The sequence below is a fragment of the Rhinolophus ferrumequinum genome, chromosome 10, assembly GCF_004115265.2.
Source record: "Rhinolophus ferrumequinum isolate MPI-CBG mRhiFer1 chromosome 10, mRhiFer1_v1.p, whole genome shotgun sequence".
NCBI classification, from domain to species: Eukaryota; Metazoa; Chordata; class Mammalia; order Chiroptera; family Rhinolophidae; genus Rhinolophus; species Rhinolophus ferrumequinum.
In genome coordinates, this window is record NC_046293.1 from 61,707,185 (window position 1) to 61,726,153 (window position 18,969).

The 18,969-nt window shown below is 44.3% G+C and overlaps 2 protein-coding genes across 2 annotated transcripts in view; one reads left to right on the forward strand and one right to left on the reverse strand.

Annotated features, from left to right (window-relative positions):
• GNS (glucosamine (N-acetyl)-6-sulfatase) overlaps nt 1–1,961 on the reverse strand; it is a 39,587-nt gene extending 37,626 nt beyond the window's left edge. The window contains exon 1 of the mRNA XM_033117080.1: nt 1,607–1,961. Within this exon, the coding sequence (XP_032972971.1) occupies nt 1,607–1,798 (192 nt within the window). The 5' untranslated portion in view covers nt 1,799–1,961. The remainder of the gene's footprint in view (nt 1–1,606) is intronic.
• Nucleotides 1,962–16,587: 14,626 nt separating this feature from the next.
• TBC1D30 (TBC1 domain family member 30) overlaps nt 16,588–18,969 on the forward strand; it is a 70,085-nt gene continuing 67,703 nt past the window's right edge. The window contains 1 exon segment of the mRNA XM_033116935.1: nt 16,588–17,794. Coding sequence (XP_032972826.1) covers nt 17,068–17,794 — 727 coding nt within the window. The 5' untranslated portion in view covers nt 16,588–17,067.

Genomic DNA, 18,969 nt, shown 5'->3' on the forward strand with positions numbered 1-18,969 from the left:
CTTTTCAAGGACACAAAAGATATTTTCTTTTTTATAAAAACGAGTTTTGTGAAGGAGTGTAGCTGTTGGAATGCTGGAAAAGACAAAAGTAAAATCCAGGAAGCCAAAGAAGTCAAGACTCTTCAATGTCAATGTGGCTGAGTAGAAACTAAAAGGCAATGAGGCAGATGTGGCAGAAGTGTGGAGTCAAAACACAAGCATTTTAAACATCAGCTAGAAAAGACTCCTATTCTGAACACAGCCCCGAGTAAGAAATACATTTTAATTCACACCCCAGAAATATATATGTGTGGATATGCTTACCTTTATACCACATGTACCACACAGACAATTTCTGTTCTAGTCTATTCCACATGAAAGTGAAAATCCTGGTCGCTACTCACTAAAGCAACTTCACAACTCACGGTGGAAATCAGCAGGATAAAGGACGCTGAGATAGGGCGTTAGTTACCACCCAGTATAAGCTAGGCGCCGCTTGCCTGAAGTGTTTTCATAATCTCAGCATTTAGCTGAAAGCAAAAAGAGAACTGAAAGGAAGAAAGCAACAAAACACTCGCTCTTAAAAAAAAAAAAAAAGGAGTATCATACCCAAGATCAGAGCACCAGTCCAGATTTTGTCCTGACTGCCTCAACTATTCATGTGCCCTGGGTAAGCCAGCCACTGTCTCGCCCTCCACGAATAAGGGGGTTGACTGATATTCCTGAGGGTCATGAATTTCAAAACTCTAAGATACGATTAACTCTGGGAAAGAAGGAAGTCTCATGACAACACCCACTCGATATAAAATGGAACGATAGTAGCGAATGCATCGGCCAGGTGTTCGATTAAGCTAATTGGGTTTTCTTTTTTTTTTTAATTTTATTGGGGAATAGTGGGGAACGGTGTGTTTCTGCAGGGCCCATCAGCTCCAAGTCATGGTCCTTCAATCTAGTAGTGGAGGGCGCAGCTCAGCTCCAAGTCCAGCCGTTTCTTATCTTTAGTTGCAGGGGGCGCAGCCCACCATCCCCTGCGGGAATTGAACCAGCGACCTTGTTGTTGAGAGCTCACTCTAACCAACTGAGACATCTGGCCACCGCCCCCCCAACTGGATTTTCTTGATTCTTTTAAAGCAAAGCACAGTCGGAATAGTTGGACAACCTACCTACCAGATTAGTTCATTTCTGCACTTATTGTCTATATATCAGCCACAGGCATTGTACCAAGGACAAAGGCAGAGGTGGCCTAGGTCCTTACAGAAGGGGCTTGACAACCAAGCCTGGCCTGTTAGCCAGCACCGGCTCCGTGTTAGGTTAACCCGTCCCTAACTGGCGTCCACCTGTTTATCTCGAGATAGGAACGCAAACTCCACAGCAGTAAGGTCCAGACTAGAAGCTCTGTGTGGTGCGTGTACGTGTGTCAATCCTGAAGAGCAGCGAAGAAACAAGAGGAAACCGGCTCCGGCGCCCCGCGGACCTGCGTGCAGGGCGTGGCTGGGTAAAAGCAACGCTGCCCGGGGTCAAGGCAGCCAGTTCAGGGAGTCCGTGTGGGGACAGGAAGAGAGGACAAGACGCCAGGGAGTCAGCCCGAGAGATGGAGGGGCGGGGCAGAAAGAGAGAGAAGAGTTACCATGCCGCCGAGCACTTCGTCCTGGTCGTCGGTGAGGAGCAGCACCACATTGGGCCTCCGAGAGCCCGCCGCCACCGGGGAGACCCCCAGGCAGCAGCCCAGCGGAAGCAGCAGCAGCGCCAGGCTGCAGGAGGGCAGGTGGCGGGGGCCGCGCCGCCGGGGCCCATCAGGGGCCAGACGCAGGAGCCGCATGGTGGACAGGGCTCCGGGGGGGACCCCGGGACTGTGTGGAGGGACGCGCAAGTGGCTGAAGGTCGAGAAGCCGACGAGCCGCAGGAAGAAATGGCTGTACCGTGAAGGCCGGGGGCTGGGGTCAGGCGTTTTTCTCCCCAGGCGCGATCACATGAGCCGGGGACGGGGGCGGAGCACGCCGCGCGGACACGTGACGGGCGGCCGCGGCGGGTGGGGCTGCGGACCACAAGGGAGGGCGGCCGGCCGGGAAACCCGGAAGTGGCCCCCACAGGGCGGTGTGGCCGGCGGAAAGCGGAGCCGCGGGTACCTCGGGCTCGGGCTCCGGCTGGGTTGTGGGGAGACCTGTGCCTGAGCACTTGGTGCAAAAATTAAAATGGAGGGAACATAAGATGAAAAGGAGGAGAGAATCTGGCCACAGGACGCGATTAAGGGAAAGGAGGACTATACCTAGCAGGTAGTGAGATCAGCTGCTGGCCAAAGTCTGGGCTCTGCCGTGTTTAATTCCCCCGAGTCAACGAACGCTAATTGAGGGCCCTTACATGTAATCGTTTTAAAATTTCTCTACAATTTAGCAATTAAATCGGGAGCTGGATTACCAGTCAGGTCTCCACTCCAACCCTGGTTATGTTGTTCCTCAGCCGTGACAATGGTTTCCAGCAAACCAACAACTTCGGGATATCCTGACAGCCTAATATTCCCTGGGGAAGCCTTGAAAGCCCTCTTGGAAGATATTGGACTATGTGCACATTGAACGAAAACAAAGCCCCTGAAACAGGGTCACCCAACCGCATTATTAAGTAATCTCTAGGGGAAAAATTACATGAAACTAGGCCTCCAAAAATTTGTGGTAGTGCTAGCGCAGCTCTACCATGCCCCTCCGCTGAAGTCTATGAAAACAAATATCCTTGGCAAGGTGAACTGTCAAGCCTTATTTCCAACTCGGAACGACAGGCTGTACCTCCTGGCTCCTAACAAAGTGTGTTTTCTCTAAGCTGGCCCATCCAACACAAAAACACTTGCGAAAGCACGATACTATAAGGTAAAAGTAATTGTGGAAGTACTTCGAAATGCCATGTAAGAAAGGTCGGACGATCAAGTTCCCGAATTTTCCACCGTGTAAGTGCACTCTAAGTCACACACAATTCCAAGCCTCAGGCAAAAGGATGTGTTGCTCCAGTTCTCTACCTGGAGGTACATTCTGAACGAGGGAGCCCATGTAGAAAAAAGTTGAGTTGAGGGGACAGAAATGAAGTTTAGGGGAGGCTAAGGCAGCTGGAAGTTGTGGGGCAAACTTCCAAAGAGGAGACAGCGATGGAGATGAAAAGCTCCATGGATCTGCATAGATGATCCTTTTCAGACTTTGTTGATCACTAAGGTGTGCGTGCATAGGGTGAAGGCACCGTAAGGTAAGACAATGAATCAGATGCAATAATTCTCAGGGAGTTGGAGATGTTTGACAACAGTCAGAAGGGAAAGTCTTTCTTAATCACAAGGCATTCAGTCAAGACCCCAGAAAGATTATACCTTAGTAGTAGAGCTAAACTACAAGTGAAAAGTGCTGTACATCTGTGATAACAACGTTTAAATACAAATCTCAAAATATCAAACGGAGCTGCAAGAAACATAACTTGTCTGCCAAAACAAGGCCCCCACTCTCTATGAAAGACTACAAAATCTAAATATTCACAATATGAAATTCACAATGTCCTGCATCCAATAAAAACAACTACACAGGCCCCCAAACAGGAAAATCTGACCAATAACCAGGAGAGAATCAGTCAATAGAAACATAATAAATGACAGAGATGAAATAATTAACAAATTAGTGTGTTAAAACACCCACTGTAATTACCGTGTTTCCCTGAAAATAAAACCTAGTCAGACAATCAGCTCTAATGCGTCTTTTGGAGCAAAATTAATATAAGACCGGGTCTTATTTTACTGTAATGTAAGACCAGGTCTTTAATATAAAACCCGGTTTTATATTACTATAATGTTAGACCGGGTCTTATATTAATGTTTGCTTCGAAAGACACATTAGAGCTGATTGTCTGGCCAGGTCTTGTTTTCAGGGAAACATGGTATGTGTCGTAATGTAGGTTCAACAAATCTAAACTGGGCATCCCACAGAGCATCATATCCATTCGTTACATTGATGACATAATACTGATCAGGCAGGATGAACAAGAGGCAGCTGACATGCTGGAATCTGATCTGACATGTGCTCCGGACGGTGGGAGATAGACCTTATGAAAATTCAGGGACTTGAGACTTTAGTAAAGGATTTTAGGGGTTTAGGGACCTGCCAGGACTTTGCCTTCAGAGTCAAAACAAACTGTTGCATCTTGCATTTTTTATTGCAAGGAAATAAGCACAGTGCTTGATAGACATTTTTGTATTCTGTATGCAACCCATTCTGCCTAGGAATACAGCCCCAACCCATACAGAGTGTTACCTCTTTTCCACGGTTTCACTTTCTGGAGTTTCAGTTACCCATAGTCAACCACGGTCAGAAAATATTAAATGGAGAATTCCAGAAATAAACAGTTCATAAGTTTTAAATTGCGTGCCATTATGAGTAGCTTGATGAAATCTTGCACCAGACCCCCTCCGGCCCAAACGGGGTGTGAACCATCCCTTTGTCCAGCATATCCATGCTGTATACGCTCTCTGCCTGTTAGTGACTTAGTGGATATTTTGGTTATCAGATCGACTGTCGAGATTTTGTAGTGCTTGTGTTCAAGTCACCCTTATTTTACTTAATAACAGCCCCAAAGTACAAGAGTAAGGGTGCTGGCAGTTCGGATATGCCAAAGAGAAGCTGTAAAGTGCGTCATTTAAGTGAAAAGGTGTGTATGTATAGGGAAAAAACCCAGTATATATAGGGTTTGGTACTATTCTCGGTTTCAGGCATCCACTGGGCGTCTCGAAACATCTCTACCCCACAGATAAGGAGGGACTACTGGACTGAGTAACATGAAAGGCTGCCAACTTTGAGTGGGGCTTGGCGCTGAAAAGCACTTTGTAGCAGACAGGGCTGGCTACATAATCTGTGGGGCCTAGTGTGAAATAAAACTGCAGGGCCCTTTGTTTCAAAGAAACAGGAAAAAAGTGCCACTGAAGGTACTAAAATATAAAGCCTTTTCTTTTAAAAATATAATATTACTTACAAAATGCAGTAGGGTTATAGTTAGACATAAGTAACACCATCATTTTACAAACTGCAAAAAATAAAAAATATTTTTGGTGTTAAAATTTATATAATACAATAAATAATAATACCTTATTAATGTGATACCTTGGTTAATTGTATGATTTTTCTGGCTTGCTTTCCTGCAAATCTATTTTTTAGACCATCTAAATGTATACTTTTAGCAACTTCATTTTTAATTGATATAATTGAAAGCAATGTCAGTTGCTCTTCACAAATGCATGATCGCCAATAATTTTTGATAATATTTAATTTTGAGAAGGCTCATTCTTCTAATGTAATTGTTACTAGAGCCGTTAATTGTTACTAGGCTGTATCACAATGTATAACAAAATTTTGACAGATTATTTCAAAATAAAGATTTTAACACATGTATAACTGGTAATTCTTGTGGAACAATTTTTCATTTAAAAAAATTTTTTTTATTGGGGAACATTGGGGAACAGTGTGTTTTTCCAGGGCCCATCAGCTCCAAGTAATTGTCCTTCGATCTAGTTGTGAAGGGTGTAGCTCAGCTCCAAGTGCAGTCGCCATTTGCGGGAAATTGAACCCGGCAACCTTGTTAATAATGTTAAGGGCTCATGATCCAACCAACTGAGCCATCCGGCCGCCCTCTTCAGGATCAATTTTTCTAAAAATAATTCTTCCTACAGATCAGTGTTATTTAGATACGAATTTAATTTTAAATGTAAATCATAAATTATTTTAATTTTGCAATGATAAAATTATAACTGGTGTAACAGTTACATTGTAATATTTCCTCTGACATTTGCTGTACTTTGTGAAAGGTGTATAAGAAACTTCAAGTGGCTTCAAGCTTTTGTATAATTCAAAGTGCCTGTTTATGCATTCTGTCACTGTATCTTCAATTATAGGGAAACATTCATTTTAAATTGCTTTCATCCTTAATGATTGGTTCATCTGGAGCTTCAGATGAAAATAGTGTTCTTTTTCATCAAATGCGACAATCTTTAATGTCCATTTCTAAGCTTGTGGATATTTGATGTGCCAAGTTGCAGAAGCTTTTAAAAACCAGAGACTCAACTCTTTGAAGAATTCTAATAATTCTCTGATATGCTTTATTACAATGCCCATATGTGTATTTTTATTTTGTAATAATTTACTGACAAAGTGTATTGCCTAAAAACTGGCAGTTGGCAGTTCCTGTTCCAGCTCTCAAAAATTTGTGCAAACTTAGCAAAGGTGGGATTTGGGGAACAGACAATCTAGACCACTCCAGAGGTCCCAGCCCTGGCCTTATGTAGAGACCCTTTTCTTTCCTAATGCTGTTGCCATCACTGCTGCTGCTTCACTGCTCCCGCTTCACTGCTCCCTCCGCTGTTGCTGCCTTTGACCTGGGCTCTGGTCTTTGCCTTGGGGCCCTGAGGCATGTGCATGTGACAGTTGCTTGGTGTCTGGCTGCTGCCCGCTGTATCCCCTGGCCTGGCTTATCTCCTCTGCTCATGCATATGTTCCATGCCATTGGACTGCACTCACAAAACACAAGTTCAAAGACAAAATTGTTAGTAAGTTCAAGGGCATAATTTTAAGTCAAATGTGGGGAACTTCTGAGAGTGAGGCTCTGAGCGACTGCAGAGCTTAATTCTTGAAGTCCATCCAGGGGGCAGATCTGACCTGTGACACAAGTAACTCTCCTGCATGGGCCATACACTCTGGCAGACCCTATGGTATTCTAGATGTCAGTGTTGGGAAAAGATGCAATGGGGAGCAAACAACAGGAAAATCACAATGCAAGCCCCTGCGGTTTTGGAACAGGGTCATGCTATCTACAGCAGGAATCACACATTTTTGGAAAAACAGCTCCTAGTGTACAGATCCCTGTAGAGATGGAACTCTTGTTCATGAAGTACCAAATAACTATGCTTATCCATCATGAGTTGGGCCCTCTTGAATTCACCAAGTCATAAAGTTGGTCAGGATCAGCAGTAATCCTACATAAGATGAAACTGTATATCCAGAATGAAGCATGAGCAAGACCAGAGGGCACAAACAAGTGCATGAAGAGGTAGCCCAGACTTCTGTATTGCTCACCATGGTTACCCCCGTACGCCCTCTCTCAGCTCACACCTAGGATAGGAATCACCAGCTGAAGGAAGAGGAGCAAGTCTGAGACGGGTTTATGCCTGGAGAGCTTGGTATATGGGTGCAAGGAGGAAGTGGACAGTAGTTGCATTACAGCCTCACTCAGGGTTGGTCTTGAACAACAGTGATGAGAGAAAGGCATTCTGATGGGCACAGCTTTGCTCATCGGGGGGTGCGTCTGACTATTCAGTTTGTGTAGAAAGAGAGGTGGTCTGAGGTTAGAATACATGTGGACTCATTGGCGGTGGTGAATGGCCTTGGAATGACTGGTCATGAGCCAGGAAGGTAAACAACTGGCAGACTGGAACTAGGCAAGTGTGGGGTAGAGGCACAGGAATGGACGTATAGGCACAAAGTGTGAAGATCTTTATACCCACCAGAAAGCACCATGGAAGAGGCACTAAACAACAAACTAGACAAAATAGCTTAGTCAATTGTTAGCCAGCCTTTGTCAGTGGCTACCTAGGTGCTGGCACGGCAGGCACCTCACTTTCTCTCAAAAAAATGTCACTTGAGTTCAGGTAAGAGATCAGCATTTTATTTCCCTGTTGATATACATTGAGCAATCACAACTTTTCTTTTTACTATTGTCACTTTGAAATCTAGCGTAAAATTAATGATTAATTAAGCAGCAGTCAGATTACAAGATCTCCTAAGTTCCTCTGAGCACTCAAATTAAATGACTTAAATGTCGTTCAACATTAATAACTCTTATTTATTGGCTGTCTGCTATGTATTACTATGCATTTCCTAAGGTCTGTCTAGGCTTGATAGCTTTTACAAGTCCTAAAATCCCATTTTTACCTCTCATCCCAACTTTTTGGATTGAAAAAAATGAGAATCTTTTCCATGTATAGTTTAAACTGAAAATACGTATTTCCATGTATTAAACTGAAAATAGAGATTGCATTTATTCCAAGCATGCAAATAAATTGTAATCAGCAAAATTAAAGAGCAAAAGGGAGATACCATAAAGAGAAGCTGAAACCCAATAATGACCTTTTGCATTTCTCTTGTGATTTGGGAATGAGTAATCCCTGGAGGATTAAAGTATAAAGTTAACTGCCAAATTTTACAAATCAGCCATTCCAAGAATAATTAAAGCTTTCATCATAGCAATTCAGTCTTTACATGTGTCTCTGCACATGCTGAAAAAAAAATCAAATTATCAAAAATGTTGAGACTCCTGTTAAGGTAGTTTTCTTTTTTTTTTAGATTTCATCCATAAATGTATTGAATTTCATGATGTATTGATACTAAGCCTCTAATGATCAACTGTGATATTTAAATCACTTTATATTACATTGAATTTATTTAGACTCCCTAAAGTTAAGACATGAAATAACAATTTACATTCCTTTTACATTTACATCCTTAGCTGGTAAATTTAGATGAAGTTCTCTTTGGGCTTTTTCCAATATTTCCCTTTTTAACATTACACTCTATTTTTTATTCATAGGATTGTGTGAGTATCCATCTAAATCTCAAAACACCATTACATACTATTTACTTTATGGTCTTTTGTCCCCAAAATGCTCATATTTGTTAAGGTAGTTTTAAATAATGGGTGTCAGAAGGTTATTGGCAAGATCCTGATACAATTTTGGAAATAATTTAAATGTTCACAGTCTGGAGCATAGTACTCAACTTCAAGATAGGCACATCTTACTTCCTGGTAAATATAATGAAGAATCGGACCTTATATCTGGTATAAAATAATTAGTATAATTATTTAAATATTAAAATTAAAGTTCCAAACAAATTAAAATACTGATTATTATTAGTAGCATAATTAACCATAGTAATGTAATAAGGCTGTTGCAGGTAGTGGGCATACATACATCAGTGAACAAAAGAGACAAAAATTCCTGCCTTTAGGAGCTTACATCTTATTGGTGTGACAGTCCACCTAGTTGTGGTAAGTCCTAGACCCTATCTGTCTGCCTTGGTTGAGACTTGGGCTCTGTTTGGATGTCCTCTTTTGCCAGCTTTTTGTCTGTGAGATTTAGAAAACCTGTCTGGTGAATAATTATTCCTTTGAAAAATGGGAAGTTCACTTTCTAAGGGAACAGCTGTTGAAGAACCATCTTCTAGAACTCCTGCTGTGTTTATAAACTAAAATTATGAGCACCCTTCCTGCAAATTTCTATCTTGCTGGACCATAATTATCCAGAACATTTTAAACTGGCCAACTTGGGGCTCTTTTGAAATCCCCAGTTTAGTCTATCTGCACAGTCAATTAGAAAAAGACTATAAAACCAAGCAATGACCTAACCTCAGCCCTAATGGAAGCACCTATGCAAATGGCTGAAGCAATTGGAGATTTAAAAGATAACGTCATGGAAGCATAACATTTAGCTGTTCAACAAAATAGAAAGAAAAAGGTTATAACAAGGCTGTGAATTTGACCCTAAAATAAACGTATGAGTAGGTCCAAATGACTGACTCCTCCTCCTGATTGCATACAACATCGTATATTACAATATGTACTTGACTTAATTCACTGGAATGCTGACAAAATGGGAAAACAACGTTACTGGAAACCACCTCCAAAGATAGCTTCCTAAGTAGACCCAAATGCCCAATCTGACCACAGAACAACACTGGAAAGCCCATTCATACATTTATGGAGCATTTCCCCTTGGCTTTAGGACCCTCTGAAGTCTGGTAAATGGACTTGATTCAATCGCCCCCTTCTCGAGGATACAAACATGCATGTTTTCTCATTGGGTGAAAGCATTCCCATATCGCAGAGCCACAGTCTCAGCAGTAAATAAAATGCTCCTAGAAAAGATCTTCCCCACTTGGTGAATCCCTTGAGAGCTCCATAGAAACCAGGGAACACATTTCACAGGACAAATTATGGACAAATTATACAATCTGTTTGGGGACAGAGCCCCAAAAAGCAGTTTCCAGGCTCTCGGCCTCACATAGAAAGGTTCTGGCTCAGGTAGTAAATGGCCATCAACTGTGATCAAATGGCCATCAACTGTGGCTAGTTGGCCGTCAGCTGTAACCAGTGAGCCATTGGCCATGAATATAACTGCCGTGGCTAGGCTAGTAGCAAAAAAGAAAAAAGGGGGGAGCTAGCAAGAAGATGGTGGCTGAGCCTGCAAGTGGCACAGTGAGGGTTGAGAATTGTGTGGCTCCTGCTTCCTGTGTCTCCAACCCAGCCGCCAGCAAGAGTATAGAGATATGACTCCCCTACTTATGGCTCCGTGGGTGTTCCTTTTTGGCCTAGCCATATCCTGCGTTTTTGTGTGGGGAGCAGGACCAGAGACCCCGCCTGACACCCCGCACAACACTTGGCGTAGTCGGCTGGATGCCCTGCATGACACATGGCGCAGCGAGCAGGGTACGGTGTCGGCCAAAGCTCTCCGAAGGGCGGTGGAGCAGTTTGTGCATATGAACACTCAGTTGCAGGAAGACTAGGAGGAGCAGCTGCCTGAGAGCTGGACCCCGTGGAGGGGTGGGAAGACATGGACGGTTCCCCAAACAGCAGAGGCCAGAGAAAGCGAAGGTCCTTGCGGCCCTGTGAGCTGGGAAGTGCTTGCTGAGGCAGCCCGGATGCAGGACTTGTAGTCCCAGGAGGAATGGCTTGCTGAGTCCTCCGTGGGAGCTGAGGGTGAGGTCAAGGTCATCCCTCACCCCCAGGACAGCCCTGGCAAATGACTATGGACTATGGGCAATTGCCTTCCATCCTTAATTTAATGGACAGCTTGACTGTTTGGGAACATACCACCATGTAGTGGAACTGGGGGATGTTTGCTTTTGTGTCTTGACCGGCCACCATTGAGAATATGTAAGCACCTTGAATGTGAGTCACTATTGTTCCAGCATGGTACCCTGAGAGGCCCAGAGAGAGTGGCAGTGCCCTGAGAGCACTGGCTGAGCCCAGGAAGTCTGGCTGAGCCCAGAGAGAGTGGCAGTGCCCTGAGAGCCCTGGCTGTGTCCAGGAAGTCTGGCTGTGCCCAGAGAGAGTGGCAGTGCCCTGAGAGCCCTGGCTGAGTCCAGGAAGTCTGGCTGAGCCCAGAGAGAGTGGCAGTGCCCTGAGAGCCCTGGCTGAGTCCAGGAAGTCTGGCTGTGTCCAGAGAGAGTGGCAGTGCCCTGAGAGGTCCTCGTGTGCCCGGGGAGACAAGTGGTACCCTAGGAAGTCCAGGAAGTCTGGCTGTGCCCAGAAGTACGGGTGGTGCCCTGAGAAACCCTGTCTGTGCCCGGGGAGACTAGTGGTACCCTAAGAAGTCCAGGAAGTCTGGCTGTGTCCAGAAGTACTGGTGGTGCCCTGAGAAATGCTGGCTGTGTCCAGGGAGAATGGTGGTACCCTAAGAAGCCCAGGAAGTCTGGCTGTGCCCAGAAGTACTGGTGGTGCCCTGAGAAGCCCTGGCTGTGACCAGAGAGCTTGGCTGTGTCCAGGAAATAGCCTTCACCTCCAGGGTCTTTGGCACCGTCTTTGGCAAACGTAGATGGTCTCCTTTTGAAAGTATTACAGGCAGACCCATGAGATTAGATCAAGGAATGCATGGACCTGCACTACTGAAAGGAGACCTCCTGTTTACTGTAAAGAACTTATATGGGCCCTTACGACTAACTCACCGCTTTAGAGGAATCTTTCTGTGGTGTGTTCCCGGGAGACAAAGATCTATGACATCATGATCTCCAATCTGGAGAGTATATCTATTGGAAATGCCATCTCCATAAAGATGCCTTCAGCCCAACTAACCCTTGTGCTGCTAAACTTAAAGGTGTTGACTCATGAATTCATGTTTCTCGTTTAAAAAGGACACCTATACCTGAGTGGTCATCTCAGCCTATTGGAGATCTTAAGCTGAAAATCTCTAAACAACCAGAGACCACCACTAGAATTTTTATTCCAGTGTTGAAGCAGATAATCCCTGATGTAGACGGCTCTCCTAAGACCCGGGACCAGGCCAGTCATACATGATTCCACCCAGCAACCCTAGCACTTACGCTTCTCTTTGAGCACCTTTGTTTCATTTACTGATTGTATTGCTATCATAACCTAGCTTTTTTTCTGAAACAAAAATCTTGAGAAAGCATTCTCCTTTTTCTTCGCTCTTTAGTCTGATTTCAAGATTAACATACTCAAATTTTTAAGTCTGCTCACTGTAATGTACTGCAAAGTGACTACCCTATTTGTCTTTCAAAATACCCTTTTGCTCCTGCTACCCAGGGACTATCCAACCAATTTAGCTGACTATTGGATACACACCTGAGCTAACCATACTTAGGATGAGCCAGAATTAGTGGCTTGATCCTTAAGCCTTGCGAGAGTACAAAACCTCATTGGACATATGCCAGATTTAAGTCCTTCTTTATTTGCAAAACTCAAAATATGCTGATGGAACACATTACCTTCCTGTTGCCAGATCCATCGAGAAGTTCCTCCCAACCCACAAGGGAACACCCATAAATACAGTCTGGACTCTTACTGATAACTTGTCTATGTGTGTTGAAAATATAAACAGTTCAGGCAGAATCTTGGGTTTTGTGCCTTTAAAAATGTGTAGCTACACTCTTGTGTGTGATTCAAATGACCACAGGTTCACACCTTCATGTGTAGTTGCTTTAAGCACTACAATGTTACTTCTTATGATGTCTCTTTAATATGGAAAAATTCAGGGAATAATATCATTCTATCCTGGAAAGCAGATGTCCTTCCACTCCTGAATCTACTTGGGGACTAGATTGGGGGGAAAAAAAGGTATTTGTTGGAAAACAGATAAATCAATCTCTTAGAGAATCCCAGCCCCAAAACTTGGAACAATCAAACCCATGCTCATCTTTCAATGGTGACCCAAATACAGAGTAAACTCAAGTGCTCTTTTAATGATTCTCACAATAAATCACATGATAACTTTTAATGCTTTATATGTTGACAACTATTATGATCATCCTACATATGGAAGATATGAAGTCCCTGCTTCACAAATAGGACTTCATACTTCTCCCCAAGTATGGGTTGAAGGACCTAATTATGGAACGCTCATTTGAGGACACTGGGTGTTTCTTCTTGTATGGGGCCCAGATATGTCACCTTGCCAACCTGATATTAAGGCAGATGTGGTATTATGTTAGTACCTAATGCTGTCACCAAAAAGACTCTTCTTCTGCCACCAACTCCCATCTAGGCTCCTTTGTCTATAAACTTTGACCAAAACAGACCAAATGGAATTGGGATTTGGAGCATGGTCTGTTTGGTCCTTGCTCCATCTCATACCCCATAATAGATAAGTGAGGCCTTGGGTGTGTCTTTTCTGGAACTTTCTTTCCTTGGTATGGAGTAGCTGAATTAGAAAAGTCTATCAGAAATCTTTCTATTCTTGTAGTACAAATATTAAATGCTACTACAAGTGCTTTTGAAGAACGAGGAATGACTGACAGTCTGTCTGAAATAGTACTACAAAACTGTGGGGATCTGGATGTGTTAGCTGCCCAGCAAGGTGGTACTTACACCTTATTGGAAGAAGAATGTTTTCTATGTTAACAAATTAGGTAAAGTGGTACACCAGCTTGAGGTTCTGAAACAAAATATTAAATATCCCGAAGAGACAGAACATTACCCCATAAATTGGGACTGGCTGCCTAAAGGAATAGGACTTCCTTCTATATTACAAGCCTTAATCATATTAGCTTTTGTGATTATATAGTTCATTACCTTAATTAGGTGTATTATCAGGTGCATCAAACAACAATTAAGAGCCACTACCAGAATAATGGTAGCCCAATGCATACAGGTGTTACAACAAATAAACCTGAGACCACCTCTACAAAGGTACTTTAAATCTGAAGAACATATGACTTAACTGCTTCCAACAAGCCTCCTCATTGCTCAGGTGTGGCCACATGCTCTCTTACTGTACACTCAGGAGATTGCTTTCCCTTTTGCATGGGACATCATATATCAGGCATGAGGGTTCCTGGTGATGAGGCATCAATGTTGCTTTTCCAATGACAGACCAGTGATATTTTCTAATGATTGATCATCGATATTTTCTAAGGAAAGATCTCAGTCAAAAAGAGGAAATGTGAAAAACAGCAAGAAACGTGAAAAACAGCAAGATGGAGTTGATATTGTCAAGAGAGCACTCTAAAATGGAGTCAGGGAGCTTGCTGAGCTAACTCACCCCTTTCCACGTGAGGCTGAACTTTTGAACTGGGCTAAACCAAATGGCTATATCCTGATATCGTTTCTGGAACTGACTTTGCATCACTGAACTCTCTATTAAAAAGTAAATTTTTCACCAAACAATGGACATAAGCCATTGTGGGGACGGAGTCAGGAGTGCAGTTTCCAGGCTCTTGCCCTCACATGGAAAGGTGCTCACTCAGGTAGTAAATGGCCATTGACTGTGATTGGATGGCCATCAGCTGTGGCTAGTTGGCTGTCAGCTGTAACCAGTGAGCCTTGGCCACTAATGTAACTGCCGTGGCTCCACTAGCAGCGGATGGTGGCTGAGCTAGCAAGCGTGGATTGCGGTTAGCAAGGAGGCTGGTTGGCAGAGAAGCGGGCGGTGGGTTGTGGATTGTGTGGCTCCTGCTTCCTGTGTCTCCAACCCAGCTGCCACCGAGAATATAGTGGTATGACTCCCCTGTCTATGGCTCCGTTCGTGTTCCTTTTTGGACTCACCATGTCCTGCATTCTTATGTGGGGAGCTGGAGCTGAGACCCCGCATGACGCCCTGCATGACAGCCATTAATCATGTCTAGCATAGTGTTAAGTCTGTTTGCCAGCACCAATCACAGCTCTTTCAAAGCAATTTATGTCATCCTTTTGAAAGCCTCCCTTTCTCTGTCTTTATAAACTCTGTCTCTTACCCCCTCAGAACACATTGAGTTTCTTCCCAAATCTGTGACTTTTCAATTTGCAATTTCTAAGACCCTCAAATAAAGCTTTTGTTTGCCTTGCAGTTCTTGGTCAAAATTGATTGACATTGGCAGAAGACAATAATAAAATAAATCAGTAGATGAAACAGTATGTTGGGAAGTGGTATTATGGGGGAAAAAAGAACAAGGAGGGGAAAGAACAGAATACTGGGAGGGAATATAGGGAGCTGCAATTTCAAATAGAGTGGTTAGGAAAATCTACTGAGAAGATATTTAAATAGAGACCTGACCCTGGTAAAAGAAGAGTTATGTGGATATTTGGGGGAAGATAATTCTAACAAGTGCAAGAACCTTGAATTTGTTTCCTTTATTGGGGGAATGGGAAATAATTTTCAAGTTCTGATTAATTTAAAAATGTTGTCTGTCAATGATAAATTATTTTTGCAACCTCTTTCACCATCCCCTTTAGCTCACGTTGGGTTTCTTTATCCCTAGGTCCCGATAGAGATACCCTAAATGAGAACAGTGCTGAAGACTAGTAGTTATCACATCTTATTGAGGAGAGATAGAGAGAAAGAGCTGGGAGGTCAACTAAGAAAAAAGATCCAAAAGAAAAATTTCAGTGTTTCCCTTTATGAAAGTGCTGCTTGTTGCAAAGTTTGGCATATGAAGGAAGGCTCTCAAGACTCTGCTTGATGCCAGAGGCAATAGAAAAACAAAACAAAACCAAAAACCCAACAAAATACTACATAATCCCATTTCATATATTTTAAAATTAATGGATGCAGTAGTAAATACAGTTACAAAATCATAAAATAATATTTCTAGTGTAATTTGAAGTTACAGATACCTAAGCAAAAAGTTACAAAACTTCCACTCTCCTCATATTAACTCTAATTTCAAAAAGGGTCCTGTTGTTCTCACTCTAGGTATGGAGGTGGTGGTGCCAAGTGACACCAGGCTTCCACCTGTTGGATGAGGCTCTATTATGAAAGTGCCTTGAAAGTTAAAGTGTGCTGAACAAACATCAAGCACCACCATTGTTTACTAGGTACACTGTTGCTTCTTTTAGAAATCTGGCATGTATTTAATAGCACTAGGAGATAGACAAATACATAGTCATCCATAACGAAATATGTATTTATCCATAATGAAAGCCAGATTTTAAGCTTTACGAAAAGTTCACTTTATTCTTTGTGCACGGGCAGTTGTTTAGCTTCTCCGCCTCAGCTCCATCATCTGAAAAATGAGGATAAAATAGTACTTACCTTTGTAACTATGCATAATGACTGATATTAACTTACTGCAGTGATCATTTCGCAATATATACAAATGTTGAGTCATTATGTTGTACACCTGAAACTAATATAGTGGTATATATCAATTATACCTCAATTAAAAAATAGTACTTGCCTGCTTTATAGGGTTAAAGTGAGAATTAAATGGGATAATTCATGCAAAGAAGAGTGCCTGGCACAAAAAACAACACTCAAAAATACTGGCAATTATTAAATTCACAAAAATATCTACAGTGGAGGGATATCTCAGAGTTCTTCCATCGAGGTCTACTGTAACCATACATCTATCTCTCAGGACATCATGTAAACTTTTGAATTTGCTGTCAGAATCAGCTACATCAATTTATTAGTTTGGTCATCTCATTTATTAAGCCCTCAGTCTCTGTTAGATCTTGTGCTAGGGAATTAGTTGATCTTAAATCCAGTACTTTATTTTTCACCGAAGGAAAAAGTTCACAGCTTTATTAAATCTCAGGTATATGCCAGCGCTTCAGAAAGGTAATTCTCAGAAACTGAACTAAAAATCGCCTTGAAAGGAACCCAGATTAGGTGGGAAGGTGAGAAGGGCTGGGCATTGTGTCCCTAGGGTGTGAAGAAGCGAGCTCCTGGCCTCTGCCTATTGATTGGCGTTTAGAACTCTCCCAGGGATTATTGCTAGCTGGTGGCTAAATAGGACGCAGGAATTACCACCCTCTTTTTGAGTTAAATGACGTGCTGAAAAGCGGCCAGAGCTCCCTTCCCCCTCCGGGCCGAAGGCTTCATCCTGATGTGTTCTGGCTACATCCTGCGCCTTGACGCTCTTCAGGGCACTCATGGCCGAAGTAGGGCCTCACCTGCTGCAGGTGTCCCCAGGTAGTCCAGCGGTGTGGCTGCCCCACTCTCTTCCCGGCCCACAGACCAGGGCCGGCGACTCGGACATTGGCCCCGGGGAGATTAGGCGCCTTGGTGAGCCGGAGCCCACTGGCGCTGCGCCAGGGCGAGGGCAACCTGCGGGAGAGAGGCCGCGCCTCCTCCCGGAACTGGCGGGTGCGGCCGGGCGCGGGGAGCGGCGGGAGCCTGGCCGCCGAGCGACTGGGGCCATGGAAGTCCTTCCCGCTGGCGGGGGCCGGACCGGACGCCAGGAGCCTGAGCCCAGGCCGGAGGAGGTGGCGGAAGAAGCGGTTCCTGAAGTGGCGGGAGCCCCTTCCCTGAGCGGGGCGCCCCCGGAGGGGCAGCCGCAGGGCTCCCGGGAGCCCTGGGAGGGCGAGGAAGACTCGGAGCCGGGCGATCCGCGGGGCGGCAGGACGAGCCGCACGGCGTCCCTGGTGAGCGGGCTGCTCACCGAGCTGTACAGCTGCACCGAGGAAGACGAGGCGGCCGGCGGGGGCCGCTGGCCCGAGGACCGCCAGCAACGTCGCGACAGCCTCGACAGCTCCACGGAGGCCTCTGGCTCCGACGTGGTCCTGGGCGGCCGCGGGGGCGCGGGCGACTCCCGAGTACTGCTGGAGCTGCAGGAGCGGCCGAGCCAGCAGCACCAAAGGCAGTACCTGCTGCAGAAAGGTGAGAGGGATCTCGGAGGAGGGCCCCCGCCGGGTCTGCCGGCGCTGCAGCGCTCACCTGTGCGCACCTGAACTGAACAGCCAAGCGCTCAGATATTAAGTTTGGGGCATCTCCTTTGATCTGTCGCTGGTGCCCATAGTGCCACGGGTTCATGGCCAGGCTTAGTTCTTATTTCCTCCTCCCCACTCCCCTCTCGAGTTGCCGAGTGGAGCATCAGTACTTGGAGTGGTAGCAGCGGGTCTCCATCCTCCACCCCAGGTATTTGTGGAGGCTCAGGGGAGAGGCAGCCTAGGTTCTCATTTCGCCAGAACAGCTGTTAGGACAGGTTTGGAGCTTCCGATAAGTATATCTGAAGTTACCTAGAAGACGCCGGGAGAAGAGAGGCGACTCCTGGGGCTGTTTTTTTTTTTTTTTTTGGTTTGTTTTTTAAATAATCCGTTCCCTGGCGCACCACTTGGATAGTGTTTAACTAGTGAGGCAGAATAATTCGATAATGCGGTTTCTAAGCAGGTCGTGTGAATTCCATTTCTGCCAGAACGTCTGGTTTCAAGAAGCTCACTAGGTGGATTCACACACACCCCACCCCCAACCCCCATTAGTGGAGGGCTCTAAAGCGTTGACGTTATCACAGAATTTAACTGCTTGGTATCTCTTCAGTTGGAGAGGTCATCTGAAAATGGCCTTGGCTTTCAGGAAGAGAGGCTAATTTGGTGTTCCTTTTGCTATCAGACTGTGATGCTCGAGTCCTAACTGAGATTTTTTTTTTCTCAACTGTTCATAATATTTGGCTTTCAGGCACTAATTCAGTTATTACAGGTGTCTCTTTTTTATAGATATATCAAGACCTCAATTTACAAAATGAAATGAGGTGTGGAAAATGCATGCTAAGCCACCATAACATTTCATGGATTAATGTCCTTGTGATAAATTAACAGGGGAGAGAGGAAAGAGAGAATGCCTGCTATAGAATGATTTCCTGTCTCCTAATTGAAAAATCAGACTAGTTGGTGCCAGGGAAGAAAAATAAAAAAAAAACACAACTGACCAGAAAAGGAATATATCTGTCTGCTTTCTCAAATCTGTGTAAACAGCTTTCAGCTTCCTCTTTTGGCTTCCTAGTGAAGATTTTTTTCCCCAGCTGATTGTTACAAATGGCTTCCACCTTCCTCCCCCTG